The sequence below is a fragment of the Solanum lycopersicum genome, chromosome 1, assembly GCF_036512215.1.
Source record: "Solanum lycopersicum chromosome 1, SLM_r2.1".
In the NCBI taxonomy this organism is placed as follows: Eukaryota; Viridiplantae; Streptophyta; class Magnoliopsida; order Solanales; family Solanaceae; genus Solanum; species Solanum lycopersicum.
Window position 1 is genome coordinate 70,988,010 of NC_090800.1, and position 13,993 is coordinate 71,002,002.

General features: G+C 31.5%; 2 protein-coding genes and 1 long non-coding RNA gene across 7 annotated transcripts; 2 read left to right on the forward strand and 1 right to left on the reverse strand.

Moving 5' to 3' along the window:
* Positions 1-1,121: 1,121 nt before the first annotated feature.
* On the reverse strand, positions 1,122-7,769 carry LOC112941316 (uncharacterized). 2 transcript variants are annotated; one of them, XR_011221463.1, is made up of 4 exons: positions 7,734-7,769; positions 7,533-7,616; positions 7,378-7,440; positions 1,122-1,184 (listed from the first exon to the last, which is right to left on the reverse strand). It is a non-coding gene; the product is annotated as an uncharacterized lncRNA (long non-coding RNA). The 2 variants fall into 2 exon arrangements; XR_003246385.2 differs by lacking the exon at positions 1,122-1,184 and adding an exon at positions 6,868-7,099.
* On the forward strand, positions 1,193-3,940 carry LOC112940680 (uncharacterized). Its single transcript, XM_026028940.2, has 3 exons — positions 1,193-2,939; positions 3,439-3,562; positions 3,631-3,940. The coding sequence occupies exons 1-3, from the start codon at positions 2,662-2,664 to the stop codon at positions 3,916-3,918; spliced, it is 690 nt and encodes a 229-aa protein (XP_025884725.1). The 5' UTR covers positions 1,193-2,661; the 3' UTR covers positions 3,919-3,940.
* A 222-nt stretch (positions 7,770-7,991) lies between the features above and the next one.
* LOC104648820 (replication protein A 70 kDa DNA-binding subunit B-like) lies at positions 7,992-13,761 on the forward strand. 4 transcript variants are annotated; one of them, XM_026030500.2, is made up of 14 exons: positions 7,992-8,149; positions 8,401-8,477; positions 8,625-8,768; positions 8,858-8,971; positions 9,221-9,329; positions 11,080-11,256; positions 11,389-11,674; positions 11,767-11,857; positions 11,978-12,111; positions 12,187-12,265; positions 12,347-12,482; positions 12,601-12,758; positions 13,259-13,382; positions 13,451-13,761. In XM_026030500.2, the coding sequence occupies exons 6-14, from the start codon at positions 11,113-11,115 to the stop codon at positions 13,736-13,738; spliced, it is 1,440 nt and encodes a 479-aa protein (XP_025886285.1). In that variant the 5' UTR covers positions 7,992-8,149; positions 8,401-8,477; positions 8,625-8,768; positions 8,858-8,971; positions 9,221-9,329; positions 11,080-11,112; the 3' UTR covers positions 13,739-13,761. The 4 variants fall into 4 exon arrangements, with proteins under 4 accessions (XP_025886285.1, XP_025886292.1, XP_025886289.1 ...); XM_026030507.2 differs by having other exon boundaries at positions 12,347-12,422; XM_026030504.2 differs by having other exon boundaries at positions 8,412-8,477.
* Positions 13,762-13,993: the final 232 nt, after the last annotated feature.

The window sequence follows — 13,993 nt, forward strand, 5'->3', positions numbered from 1 at the left end:
TCTGAGAACTTATTAGTTACATGAGGAATGAAGAGGCGAACCGTCTCAAAGATAATATGAAAGACGACAAATATACTGTATAATTAAGTAGTAATGTAGTATTATACCCAATCTAATACTTCACCAAGATGGAAAATATAACAGAGTGATGCAATGTAGGAACTAACAATAGTAAGGTACATACTTTTGCATTATACTATAGAATGTCATGACAATTAGGAATGAATTTTTTCAAAAAAATTATTCACCAACTTATTTTCATTGTAATTTAATAATTGTAATCCTAATCAAACTTAAGCTTTATCCAATTTTGAATCGTCCTATGGAAAACGTCAAATGAACTGGCTGCAGAAATATTTCACTTAAACAGTTTTAAATCTTAGTTATAAGTTATATAAAGGAATCAACTATGAAAATCATAAGCTTAAAAACGTAAGATAAAATGAGGGGGTATGTTGAAGTAAAACGTAAACCTAAAGTGTAAACTGTAAAATGTTATCAGCAAATTGCTAAGAAAATAGATCCAGCGACCTACACAAAAGTGAAGAAATAACGTATAATACTTCTTTTGCCTTTCTCAGCGTCATAAAAAGATGTTAAAACAGTTGAATATTTTTAAAAAATAGCATCAAACATACTAAAATGAGGAAAAATCATAGCAGAAGCAAGAGAAGAAGGAGAAGCTGACAACGCAGATTTTTCAAGCTTATATAGTACACTAACAACATCATTAAATAAAAATAATCCAAAAGAGCGAAGAACAAAAGCCCAAATAAACTCAGCAAAACATATATGTTAAATGTTGGAACACTGAAGAAGAAACATATAGCAACCATTGAGTAAAATCTGGTGAAAAAAACAGAAGAAACAGCGGCTCAAAATACAACACAAAAAAAGAATCAGCGAAAGGCTAAAATTGAATAGATATTCAACATCAAAATGAGGTGCGAGAAGTTAAATAATAAACAAACAGAGAAGATAAGCAAGAAAATTGACTGAACAGTGAAAAAAGTCAAGAGCATTAGTTGGTTTAACGTAATGACTGGAAATTTTGATTACCTCACCATCACTTATTTGCACTTGTATAATCTGAAATAAGAAAGAAGCATTAAGAGGTAGTTCTTCTCTGTCATTTCCTTCAGCTAGAACTATAAAACTAGTTACCCTTATAGGGAAAGTTGTTGCTGCAATGTTAGCATTTAGGTTAGTGAAAATCAACAATTTCAAATTTGAGTAATTGGACAGGAACAATTTGAATTGAAAGATGAAATTTAAAACTTCAAATGTTGAAGTGATATGATTGCAGTGTAACTTGTACTTAGCTTTAAAAACAAATAAAGTAAAGGAATCCAAAATTTCACAACATCTAGCATAAGGATGCTTACTTGTTACACTTATTACTTTTAAAAGTATCATGACAATGCTTTTCGAATGATTTCGTCATAAACTACATTATATGTAGAATGACCATTCGTGTCCTGTGCAGTTGGTGGACGTATTAATATTTTTACATTGTCTGAACATTTTGCTTGAGATAAAGCAACATAAAGTTGTCCATGTGAAAAAACTGGCTCACGCAAATATATTCCAACAAAATCTAATGTTTGACCTTGAGCTTTGTTTATAGTCATAGCAAAACATAATCTTATCGGAAATTGTATTCTTTTGAAGGGAACTGGAAGTTTCTCGTCTTGTGATGCTAGTAATGGTATCTTTGGAATAAAGACATGTTTATCTTTAAAATCACCACTGCAAATAGTAGCACTAATAACATTTGACTTAAAATCATGACATATCAATCGTGTACCATTGCATAAACCTTCAGTAGGATTTAAGTTTCTTAATAATATAACTGGACAATTTTTTTTCAAAGTTAATCTATAAGGTGGTAAGTTAGCAGGATGTAAGGTATGCAAAAAATCTTCAAATTGGCATTGATCATTTGGTTCTATAGTTTCATCAATAGCCGTATATACTGTAGCATCATCGGGAAATCGATGTATAAGCATATCATTTATTTCATCAACAAAATCATTTTTTTGTTGTCAAAATAATACGGGAAGTCATAAAAGATGGATTACAATAGAATGTATGCAAATTAGGATAAGTAACATTAAATAAAATATTTAAAGATTTTATTTCATCTGTAAAGGGAATGATAAAATTATTGGGAATTTCAATTTTGTTGCAATTGTTAGTTTTTTCTTCTCCATTTCCAATTCTCATTAAATATGCACAAAATGCTGGATCTTTTTTCGCACGCATGTTTTCAGATAAGCACAATTTTTCAAGATGATTCCAAATACGGGAGTATAATAAACTTTGATTTATAAAGTCTTCTTTTTTTCCACTACGAACAACAGGAAGTGTTTGTCTAAAGTCTCCCCCCAAAACTACTACTTTTCCACCAAACAGTGCTTTTGTATTCATAAGATCTTTTAGAAGTGTATCAAGAGCTTAATCATGTTTTTTTTTGCCATTGAGACTTCATCCCAAACAATTAGTTTTGAATCTCGAATTAGAATCGCTAACGAACTTTGTTTACTAATATTGCAAGTGAAATTGTCATCGATGTCAACATGAATTTTGAAACGTGAATGAGCTGTTCGTCCTCCCGGAAGTATTGAAGCTGCCACACCAGAACTTGCAGTTGCCAAAGCTATGAATCCTTTTGTTCTTACAGCAGCCATCAAAGCCCGATATAAAAATGTTTTTCCAGTTCCCCCAGGACCATCAATGAAAAAAGCTCCTGATTTATTAGAATATACTCTTTCAAGAATTATGTTATATGTTCTTTTTTGTTCAATATTTAATTTGCTTTGTAGAAGTATATCTTCTTCAGACACTATTATATTTCTTTCAAAACAAAAGAAGCGCACAAAAGATAGAAAGGATTTTCATTGTCCAAAATGTAATCGGAAAACAACATTACTTCCTCGGTATTTCTCCTTCTCCTTAGTCTTTGTTCAATTGATATATCTACTTAAGAATACATATTATGTGCTACTGATAACCCGTATATATGGCAATGTTCACTGATGTGTATCATTTATAACAGAAAATAGTGACAAGTTTATACCAAATTAACTTTACATTAGTTGCTTAGTAGTTCTAAATAGTTTTACTTTAAGATATCTTCATTTAGTACAATTATATGTTTGAAAAAATAATATAAGACCTATACATATACACAAACATTAAGTAATACTTTAACTATGTAAGTACCAAAATCGAAAACACTTTTTGGTAGAAGGCTGTCCTTCAACCTCTAAAATTATAGATCACACACATAACAACAAACATTATTGATATGTATTAACAATGAATCATAAATTGTCCCTATAATAATAAAAGAAAAAGTCACATTAAATCAAATCTCAAAAAGTCAGAAAAAGGAAAAGTAACAAAACTCATATTTTTAACTTATCATGATTTCAGGTGTATCTTTCAAATTGATCTTACTGACGGTACTGCTACAGTCACAACATCTATCTCTGGTGAACTGGGAGAAAAACTACTCTCCATGACAGCGGAAGACATATTTGACATAACTTGTGCTAAGGTAATCTCTTATTCCAGCCAACACATCTATTGTCACAAAGAGTTTCTTCTCACTCTTTACATTTACAGAGGCAATCATTGCATGTTAATCATGTCCATGAGATGTTGTCCAACAAACTATTTCAAATTCAGCTAAGGAAGTCATCTTGGGGTAGCTCAAACAATACACAAGCAACTTACTCCATTATTTCCTACATGGAAAAGCAACATACTTCTCCAACCGCTATTGATAGGAATTCCAAAAAGATAAGACCTTTGGAGATAAGTGAGATGGAGGTGACAGAGACAACTACTGCAGCTGGTTCTTCAAATGCAACTCCGAAATTTGAACCACCCACACCAACAAAAAAACTGTAAAAGGTCAGTCTACATCTGATTATCACATTTATTATTCAAAATCAAACTATAAATCACACTGATTAACAGTTCAAAACATTTACAAGTATTTGAAATTTAATAAAATTTAAGAGTGTCATTGATAAATTGTAAATTAGTTTAATAAATCATGAACTACTTGAAACAGGAATGGAAAAAAATAGAGATAATGTGTCAGCCCTGTCTTTCTTTGATGACAATTAATTGTTGCCTTTGATGAGGTTGGCTGCTATGGTTTGATACCTCATTTTGAGGTTGAGTCATTGTTGCATTTTAATCTTTTTGTGCTCCATTTTTTTGATGTATTTTACACGATGGGTTGCTGATTTTTTATCATATTGTTGCTGAATTTTAGACTAAACTATTTGTTACACTTCTGATTGAATTTCTGTCTATTGTTGCTATGTATCGAGCTAAATTTTGCTACACTTTTGGCTATATTTGAGCCAATGGTTTGGCTATGTATTAGAATATACTCTTTCAAGAATTATGTTATATGTTCTTTTTTGTTCAATATTTAATTTGCTTTGTAGAAGTATATCTTCTTCAGACACTATTATATTTCTTTCAAAATAAATTTCTTTTGCCTCATTAGTTGTTCTAGAAGAGCTAAGATTTCCAAATATATTTTTGAATTCATTTATGTTATGTCCCATTGAAAGTAGAACTTCATTGATATGATTTAAAACTAAGAGTTGAATATCATTTTTTGTAACATTTGGAATTGTTTTAAAATCCTCTGACATAGAGTCTTCATATTTTTTCCAAAGATCTATTGGGTTACCAGGGTTACAATAAACTAATAATGTTGCAAATAGTCTTCTTAAACTATAAGGCATTTGATAGCTGACTGCTTCAGACATACAATCAATTAAGTTGTTATCAGAACGTAATAAGCCTCTTTTTTCTGCAGCTTCTCTAAATGTAGTGTAGCATCTTTCATTCATTGTACGAAGATCTTCGTATGATGTTGGTCCTCTTACATTCATTAGAAGCAACCTAAGATAATATCTTTCTCCTTCGGTTGGATGACATGTGACAATACGCCCGATAGTAAGTCGTTGTTTTCGACGCGACCACATTTTGTATAATGATGACCATACAAAGTGTTGAGGAAACTCTTTATACAGTAAATTCAGATTTATAGCATCGTTATTGATTTTGTTCATAAGAAAGAATTCTGTTAACATTGTTTTTTTAATCATTGGATTGTTTATTATTTGATCCACAGTTTGGTTATTTTTGAAAGAAACAAATTGTTGTCCATCAAGATGCAATTGCAACTGGCAAACACTTGGAGTCATTTCACTTATCGCAAAAGCAAGCAGACGCCATGCAGCCTCCGGTGGAGAAACCCATCTAGCAGATTGGTATTCTTTGATTTCATCTATTTCTATGTTAGTATCATTATTATTTACAGAAAATGAAATTTTATCATGTCCTTTGCAAATATATTTGTAAATGTATTTGACAGCCTTAATGTCAGAACATATTTCAACATTCACATGACAACCAAATTTCTTCAGTAAATACGGATTGTACGGAACAATCCAAGAATTATCAATGTTGTGTCCTCTAACTTTGATTGGTGTGATCATTTTTGGTCTTTTGTAAAGGGGATATGAATTCTTTCCTTTGGTTGTTTGTTCAGTAAGTTGTTTTGGATATTTGAATTTACATTTTCCTTCTTTTTGCATGCATGAATTTGAAGGATTTAAATATCCACAGGGACCATGAATCATATGTTTGGTCACAAGTTTGTATAGATCATGATCAATATGGGGATCAGGTAGTTCAGCACATACAATTTTATCATATGCTTCTGGTGTTAACAATTTATATCCATCCATAAGAATAATGAGAAAATGGGCATGGGGAAGACCCCTTTTTTGAAACTCAACTGTATACATAAAAGCTGCAACCTTTCCAAATATGTTTCTTTTTTGAATATCAGTTTTAATTTCTTCTACTTTTGCTCTGAATACTCTACTAACTAAATCAGGTCTATTTTGAACTTCTTCCATTGGTTGTAAATGTTCTTGTATTTCAGGCCAAGAAGGATTGCAAGTCATCGTTAAAAATATGTCGGGTTTTCCAAAATGTTGTACCAAAGCAATGACATCCATATATCTTCGACGCATATCTCTTGGACCTCCAATGAAACTACCAGGAAGAAATTTTTGTCTCCCAATATTAGAAGCATCTCTTTCTCCTTGCCTTAATAAATCAATGATTCCTTGGAAGGCTTCAACTCTAAATAGATCTTGATTAAATAAGATAAAATCTAATCTTTGTGTCTCTAGTTTTATATATTGGTCAACTATGTATTGTTGAAATACCCTTCCAGAATGTAAAGTTTCATTTGGTTCTTCATCTCTTATTTGAATTTTATAACAATAATATTCACGACAGGAAACAGTTTCTCTTTTTCTCAATCCTTTTGATAAAACTTTAGATTCCATGTCAAGGACTCCATCAATAGAAGTGATGTTCATTATACTTGGTAGCTGCTCATATTCACAGTAAATTTGTCTGTTGGAATAATTGTATTTCTTTATTTTTTTAATACCACAATGCCAGCCATTTTGACCATAAGGAAACAACAGTGGATATTGCAATGGATCATAACATCCATAATAGTAATTTACCAATTGACTTCTGTTACTATGAGTGTAAATTCTAATATGTGGTGTGGAAATTTTATCATTTAATTGATCTTCAATCCAAATTGCCCCAACTTTGGATGCAGCTGGTAAGTTATGTGTTCTCTGGTCTAAATTGGAACTTGAGTTTAGAGCAATATAAAATTCACATAAATTTGGAAGAGCTGTTAGCGATCTTAAAAAAGTAGAATAAGGATTAACTTTTAGTATATCTATGAGCTTTGTAACAATTATCTCATTAAGATTATCTGATAATGCCATTCGGTTTGTTGGCTCATTTTCATTATCATAGAAATATAATTGTAAATTTTTTCCTTTTCCTCCTGAGGGTATCAAATCATCAATGAAGTGATACATTTGTCCTTGGACTTTAAATGTATAGATGCCACGATTTCTCCTTGCTAATTCTCTATCATAATGTACTCCAAGTGAAGTGAATGCAAACATATTATTGTAGGCTCTACTGTAAGTTCGAAAATGTTGGGATTCTTTGGAGTCACCTAAGAACAAATTTCGCAACTCAATAGGCATGTTATGAGAAGTTAGCCTAATTGATCCATTATTACAACAAAAACCTGGTGATTCATATTGAAATCTTTTTGCTGCACAAAATTTGCAATTTGTAATTTTCTTTAAAAGTAAGTAATCTTTTAGCAATAAATTATCATTTTGTAGATTTACTTCTAACTTATTTCTACCAGTGCATTGTAAAAAGCAATTATTTGTTACATAAAGGCATATAGTGTTTTTTTTTTTACTATGGTAGAGAGAAGCATACCTCTATTTGAAGTACGTCTTGAACTTGATCTGTTTGCAGCATAAGATGCACTCGACGTTGATCCTAGTATTAGGAATAAAAATATTTAGACACAGTTAGCCAATTACTAAAAATCAATATAGTCAAAATAGTTTAAGTAATATTTCTGAACTGACCTACTTCAAAGGTAGATAAGCAATTAACTATACTTTCTCCTCTAGTTGAAGTAACTGGTAGGTTTATAGCTTCAGAAGCTTCAACTACAGAATGAGGAAAATAACTTTAGGAAGAGTAGCTGAGCTGAAGCAGCTAACTATAGCTGTAGATATTGAGAAGACAGATTGAAGGAAAGGAAGGTAACAATATGGTTAGCTAACCTTCTTGAGGAAATAACAAAGAAGTGCTGATTGTAATCAATTATGAGTCAAAGCTATAGTACAGTGGCTATTGTTCTTCTACAAACTCCATTGATTTATGTAATTAACTAGGTCTATTGCAACGACATCACAATTATCTTTATTATTATTAAATTATAGTTGTATACTTTCCCATGTAAATTATCATGTGTAACTTAGTGTCACTTCTTACTTTACCGAAAATATGTAGCTGAGAGCCTGTTGTATGCCCAATAGCTTCTTCGCAGGAGTAGCGGTTTTGAAGTGGCTGCAACTCATCGGCATGCACAAAAGGTATTTGGCTGTGGAGTTCACCTTTAAGGAGAACAACTCTTGATGGAATAGAATACAACTTATTACTGCTGGACACATAAGGAATTGATGCTTATGATCAAACGGTTAGTTTCCACCCTTTTAACATTATTGGTTTTCTGAAGGAGGATAATAACCTAGAACATGCTATATGTCTTTATATTACATTGTCATACCTTTGTATAGCTAAACTTTTCACAAACTAAAGGAACTAGCACTATAACTCTAGAACATGCGTTGTTTTTTCCTCTGTCCTTTCTATCCTTCCTGTCACTGACTTTTACCTTTTATAAATTTTTGTTTTATTGTTGTTTCAAAAAATTTCTGTTTTGTTTAGCTTTTTCACAGGGTATATATAGCACACAGATATTCTCCCTGCCAGTCCTTCTCTCAAGTATGTTTGTATATAACCAGGTTAGGAGCAGTGAAACTTGGATTTCGTTTGCTTCTTTTGATATGCGATTTTCAACCCTTCTCCCTCAGGATTCAGTGAATTTCCTTGTTGCTACAGTCAGTTTATTTGTTAGTTGTCCTGATAATCTCTTTAATCCTGTAATTTAGATGGGAGGTATCGATGAAGTTGCGCTTGACTGCCTCTCTCTTGTCACTGAAATGACTAGGCATATTCGTGTTAAAGCCTCTGGAAGAAAGGCCAGTGCTTCTAAGCTTGGCCAGTTCTCCCCAGTCTTCATTTGGTTTCCTAGAGTAATTGACAATTTGTTTATTATCACTGTAGATTTTCTTCTGTTCTTGTTTGTGAAACTATTAAAATACATTTTTCTTTTCTGCAAAAGGATTTTTATTTGGATTGGGTTGAGGACAACCGCAAAATAACTCCGCAGGACTACCTTCAACTTGCATTGAAGCCAATTCAAGGTGGTGACAAAGATGTTGCTGCTAAAAACGAGGTAACCACTTTATATGAATGTTTTGTTTGCTTTACTATGCTGTAATTATTCAATTTCTATTGTAACTTCCTCTATTTTTGGAATTGGTTTCCTGAACTTGCATATGTTTTTACTAAAAATAAAGAGAACTTGTACATGTTTTTATGCGATTTGGAAACCATCCTCCTTTTCCTTCTAATGAGTTAGCACTTAATGATTGATTAACCATTGAGATTTTGACTGCATAATGATTTTACTTGATTTTTGCAGGAATCTGTCTTTTCTCAAAATCAATTCCACATGTTACATTATCTGTTTGCCCATACTCAGAACTTCACACTATTTACGCCCAACAACGATGGAGCTTAGTCTTGAAATAGTAAGTTCCTTCATAGCCACAATAGTTCTCATCATTTGATAATTCATGTTTTACCAAATGAAACATGTCTAACTTCTTAAAATGTTGTGATCTTCACTTCTTCATTAAGGTTGGGATATAGGTCCAAAATGAATATATTCGTTCACGAATTATGTTCATTATTATTGCTCTATGACAGAGAGTAAATTTTATATTACATTAATTGATATGTATTTTTTATATTTATATGTTTGATTCATGGTAAGATCTTATGCACTTATTATAATAATAAAAAATCCTTATAAGGCAACTATTGCACATAAACTATAAATTATTACTACTTCAACATGAATGAATATTTGGTTCTATCATGATCCAAGATTGAAATATCATCAATGTTATTTGATAGAAGAAATAACTCATCTCTTTCTCACATGTATATGCAACTGCTCTATTCAGATTACAGAGTTCACAGTGAGTTAGCTTGTGAGTTAGTTTCCAGGGAATTTGCATGCTATGTACTTAAATGAATATAAAACTATTTTTACTTTTCTCTTGGTTTCCTTTCGCTTCAACACTTAGACCTCATACTGTTGAAGAATGCAGTCACAACTACAGTAGAACATTGGACAAATTTAAACATGTCAATCACCAAGTATATCTGACTTGGTTCACTACCAAATTGTGTGGTCCTTTCTAATTTAAAGAATAAGTCTTACTAATTTTGTTATGTCCAGGTAAGAAAGTATCTATTATCTCAAGTAGTAATTTATTGATTTTTATAGACGTGAAAGCTTTATGTATATATACATACCAACTGTAAAATTAAACTTGGACAGGAGTTTAAACTTGCTACACAACCATTTTATTACCTCAAAAATAATATAGTGGTTTTCAGTTTATTTTTATATAGTTACAATAACTGTTAATTCTCAAATAAATTCTCAAAAAATCCTAAAAGGCAACTTCATAGCAATCACTCAAGATAAATACACAATACATATACTTGAACAAAGATAAGTGATTTCTGCCATTTTTATTTTGTACTCCATATTTATCAATTTCCAAATTTATATATCTAATAATAACAAAATAAATTTCATATGTAATAACTTCTTTTCTGACACACATCATTAAATTTTACTATTACATGCAATAACTTTTTCTCTTTTTTGGCAGAATCTCATTGGCTGCCAAATCTATCAATTTTAAAGAAGACACCTGTACTTTTATATAGTATAACGTGTCTACTTTGTATTGTATATATTTTTATATATAGATAATATATATTATATATATATATATACACATTATTACACATTATTCATCAACATCATTACATTAAAGCACAAACTTGTCATCCTTTCCTGAAGAAAAAAATATTGCTCTCTTTCTAAGGTATTTTTCCCCTTTTCATGTTTTCCCTCTTCCCATTTTCAATTTTTCTTGCAGATTTTAGTTGTCATCAAAGGAGAAAATCAATATGGGACAAATTAAACTTGTTATTTTCAATTAAAATTTCAATTTTATTACTAGCAGACAGATTTGAGGAAATTATATTTTCTAATGTTTGACTGAGTAGGGGATAATTATGTTCTTGCATGTTCTGAATTTCATTACAAATATTCCTATTGTACTTTCATTACAAATTATGTACTTTCAGTATGTGGAGGACAATATGTTCTTGCATGTTCTTCCTAATTCAATTGTTCATGTTCATGCAACCACATAAAAGAAAGGACTTTCACTCAATAGTGATGCTATCTTGCAGATACTACTGCTTGGTTAAACATTTCTAACAAACATGGTACTAACATTGAACATCGATCAAATAGCATTAACAACACAAGATTGGATTTGCAAAGTTCAAATTGTGGAAATCGGACGCCCGAGAGAAAGCCCTGACAAGAAATGTAGATTCCAAAATTTGATTTTGGAAGATGAACAAGTGAGCTCATTACATTTAATCTCATGAATATTCTCCTTTTTTAATATTTACCTCATATGAAAATTTTTGTTTTATTTTACTCTTAGTAAACAGTTTAACTTATCCTCAAATCTCTACAACTCTTACTTTCAGGAATGCCAAATAAAGACAGTACTGTATGCAGATGAAATTGAACAGTATGCAGAAATGCTTAAACTCATGAATACCTATCTCATCTCTACCGCAAGAGTCAAAATCTCCCAAACTTCACACGGCAAGCCGATACACAAATTTTACTGGGTTCTTGACAAAGAAACAGTAATTGAACATATCACACCATCTAATGGAGTTGAGAATCCACTTCCACCACCAACAAAGCTGAATATCACAATCTTTGACCGCATTCCTCACATGATGCTTGATTCTCCTGTTGAAATCGGTATATCCACCTTACTAACTTTTACAACAGTAAAATATACCTGCTTACTGATACACACACTTACAACATTTCATTCTTTATTATATACACAGATATACTGGCAATCGTTCTCCGTTGTAGTCCTCAAAAATACGCAGGTCGCAGTAATCATAAATGTCGAGAAATTATCATTTGTGACAATCAGTAAGCCCATTTTGCCTTATATATTCCCATTCAACGAAAATATTTTGAATAATTAAACACTTTTATTGTTTACTTAATCGTACCATCACTTATCATCTGGTTGTTATCATGGTACTTTAGCAAAAATCAATTTCTCCTCACTCTATGGGAGGATTTTGGAGAAATTGAAGGAAATGAAATCGAAGCAAAAATGGAAAAAGAAATGGATCTTATTGTAATCCTTGGCAGGAATATAGGAATCTCTACTTTTCAAGGTACATGCATTGAACTTTTTACCAACAGAATTTATATATAATAACAAAACGTTATGCAAGCTTTCTGTCGTACAGGGTTGTCACTGCAAAGTAGGTACAATTCAACAATACGCATAGCTCCTAATTACCCACAGGCAGTAGAACTCACCAAATGGTACTAACATTCCATCACTATTCTCTACCTTTAATTTGCATTTAAAGAACCTATTAAACCAACTATTTGTTGTAACAATAGGGCAAAAGAAAACAAATCAATGTTGTTAAGTCGTGAGTCGAACAAAACCTCAACAAGCTCATCTGCCCCTCTCATGGTATTGACTCCTGCCGGCCAACAAGTTGTCTCTATTGAACAAATTTCATCACCAACTTCTGTAAGTCATACTTCAAGCTGATAATTTAAGAGTTTGCATATTTATTAAATAATAAAAATAAATTTTATTTATTCATCAGTAACTCAACATGTATTATGTATATGATATTTCCCAACAGATGGGACTATTCTATCTTGAAGCAGAAATGGCCATATCAGATGAATTGCAAGAGTTTTGTGTACTTGAATGCTCAGGATGCAAACAAAAGAAGCGCACAAAAGATAGAAAGGATTTTCATTGTCCAAAATGTAATCGGAAAATAACATTACTTCCTCGGTATTTCTCCTTCTCCTTCGTCTTTGTTCAATTGATATATCTACTTAAGAATACATATCATGTGCTACTGATAACCCGTATATATGGCAATGTTCACTGATGTGTATCATTTATAACAGAAAATAGTGACAAGTTTATACCAAATTAACTTTACATTAGTTGCTTAGTAGTTCTAAATAGTTTTACTTTAAGATATCTTCATTTAGTACAATTATATGTTTGAAAAAATAATATAAGACCTATACATATACACAAACATTAAGTAATACTTTAACTATGTAAGTACCAAAATCGAAAACACTTTTTGGTAGAAGGTTGTCCTTCAACCTCTAAAATTAATAGATCACACACATAACAACAAACATTATTGATATGTATTAACAATGAATCATAAATTGTCCCTATAATAATAAAAGAAAAAAGCACATTAAATCAAATCTCAAAAAGTCAGAAAAAGGAAAAGTAACAAAACTCATATTTTTAACTTATCATGATTTCAGGTGTATCTTTCAAATTGATCTTACTGACGGTACTGCTACAGTCACAACATCTATCTCTGGTGAACTGGGAGAAAAACTACTCTCCATGACAGCGGAAGACATATTTGACATAACTTGTGCTAAGGTAATCTCTTATTCCAGCCAACACATCTATTGTCACAAAGAGTTTCTTCTCACTCTTTACATTTACAGAGGCAATCATTGCATGTTAATCATGTCCATGAGATGTTGTCCAACAAACTATTTCAAATTCAGCTAAGGAAGTCATCTTGGGGTAGCTCAAACAATACACAAGCAACTTACTCCATTATTTCCTACATGGAAAAGCAACATACTTCTCCAACCGCTATTGATAGGAATTCCAAAAATATAAGACCTTTGGAGATAAGTGAGATGGAGGTGACAGAGACAACTACTGCAGCTGGTTCTTCAAATGCAACTCCGAAATTTGAACCACCCACACCAACAAAAAAACTGTAAAAGGTCAGTCTACATCTGATTATCACATTTATTATTCAAAATCAAACTATAAATCACACTGATTAACAGTTCAAAACATTTACAAGTATTTGAAATTTAATAAAATTTAAGAGTGTCATTGATAAATTGTAAATTAGTTTAATAAATCATGAACTACTTGAAACAGGAATGGAAAAAAATAGAGATAATGTGTCAGCCCTGTCTGTCTTTGATGACAATTAATTGTTGCCTTTGATGAGGTTGGCTGCTATGGTT

Bases quoted from the DNA above. Each gene is read 5' to 3' on its own strand.
- LOC112940680 (XM_026028940.2), top strand. From the start codon at position 2,662: ATGAATCCTTTTGTTCTTACAGCAGCCATCAAAGCCCGATATAAAAAT. The intron at 2,940-3,438 runs GTATTTCTCCTT...TCATGATTTCAG, and splicing joins AAAACAACATTACTTCCTCG to GTGTATCTTTCAAATTGATC. The intron at 3,563-3,630 runs GTAATCTCTTAT...TTACATTTACAG, and splicing joins TTGACATAACTTGTGCTAAG to AGGCAATCATTGCATGTTAA.
- LOC104648820 (XM_026030500.2), top strand. From the start codon at position 11,113: ATGGTACTAACATTGAACATCGATCAAATAGCATTAACAACACAAGAT. The intron at 11,675-11,766 runs GTATATCCACCT...TTATATACACAG, and splicing joins TGATTCTCCTGTTGAAATCG to ATATACTGGCAATCGTTCTC. The intron at 13,383-13,450 runs GTAATCTCTTAT...TTACATTTACAG, and splicing joins TTGACATAACTTGTGCTAAG to AGGCAATCATTGCATGTTAA.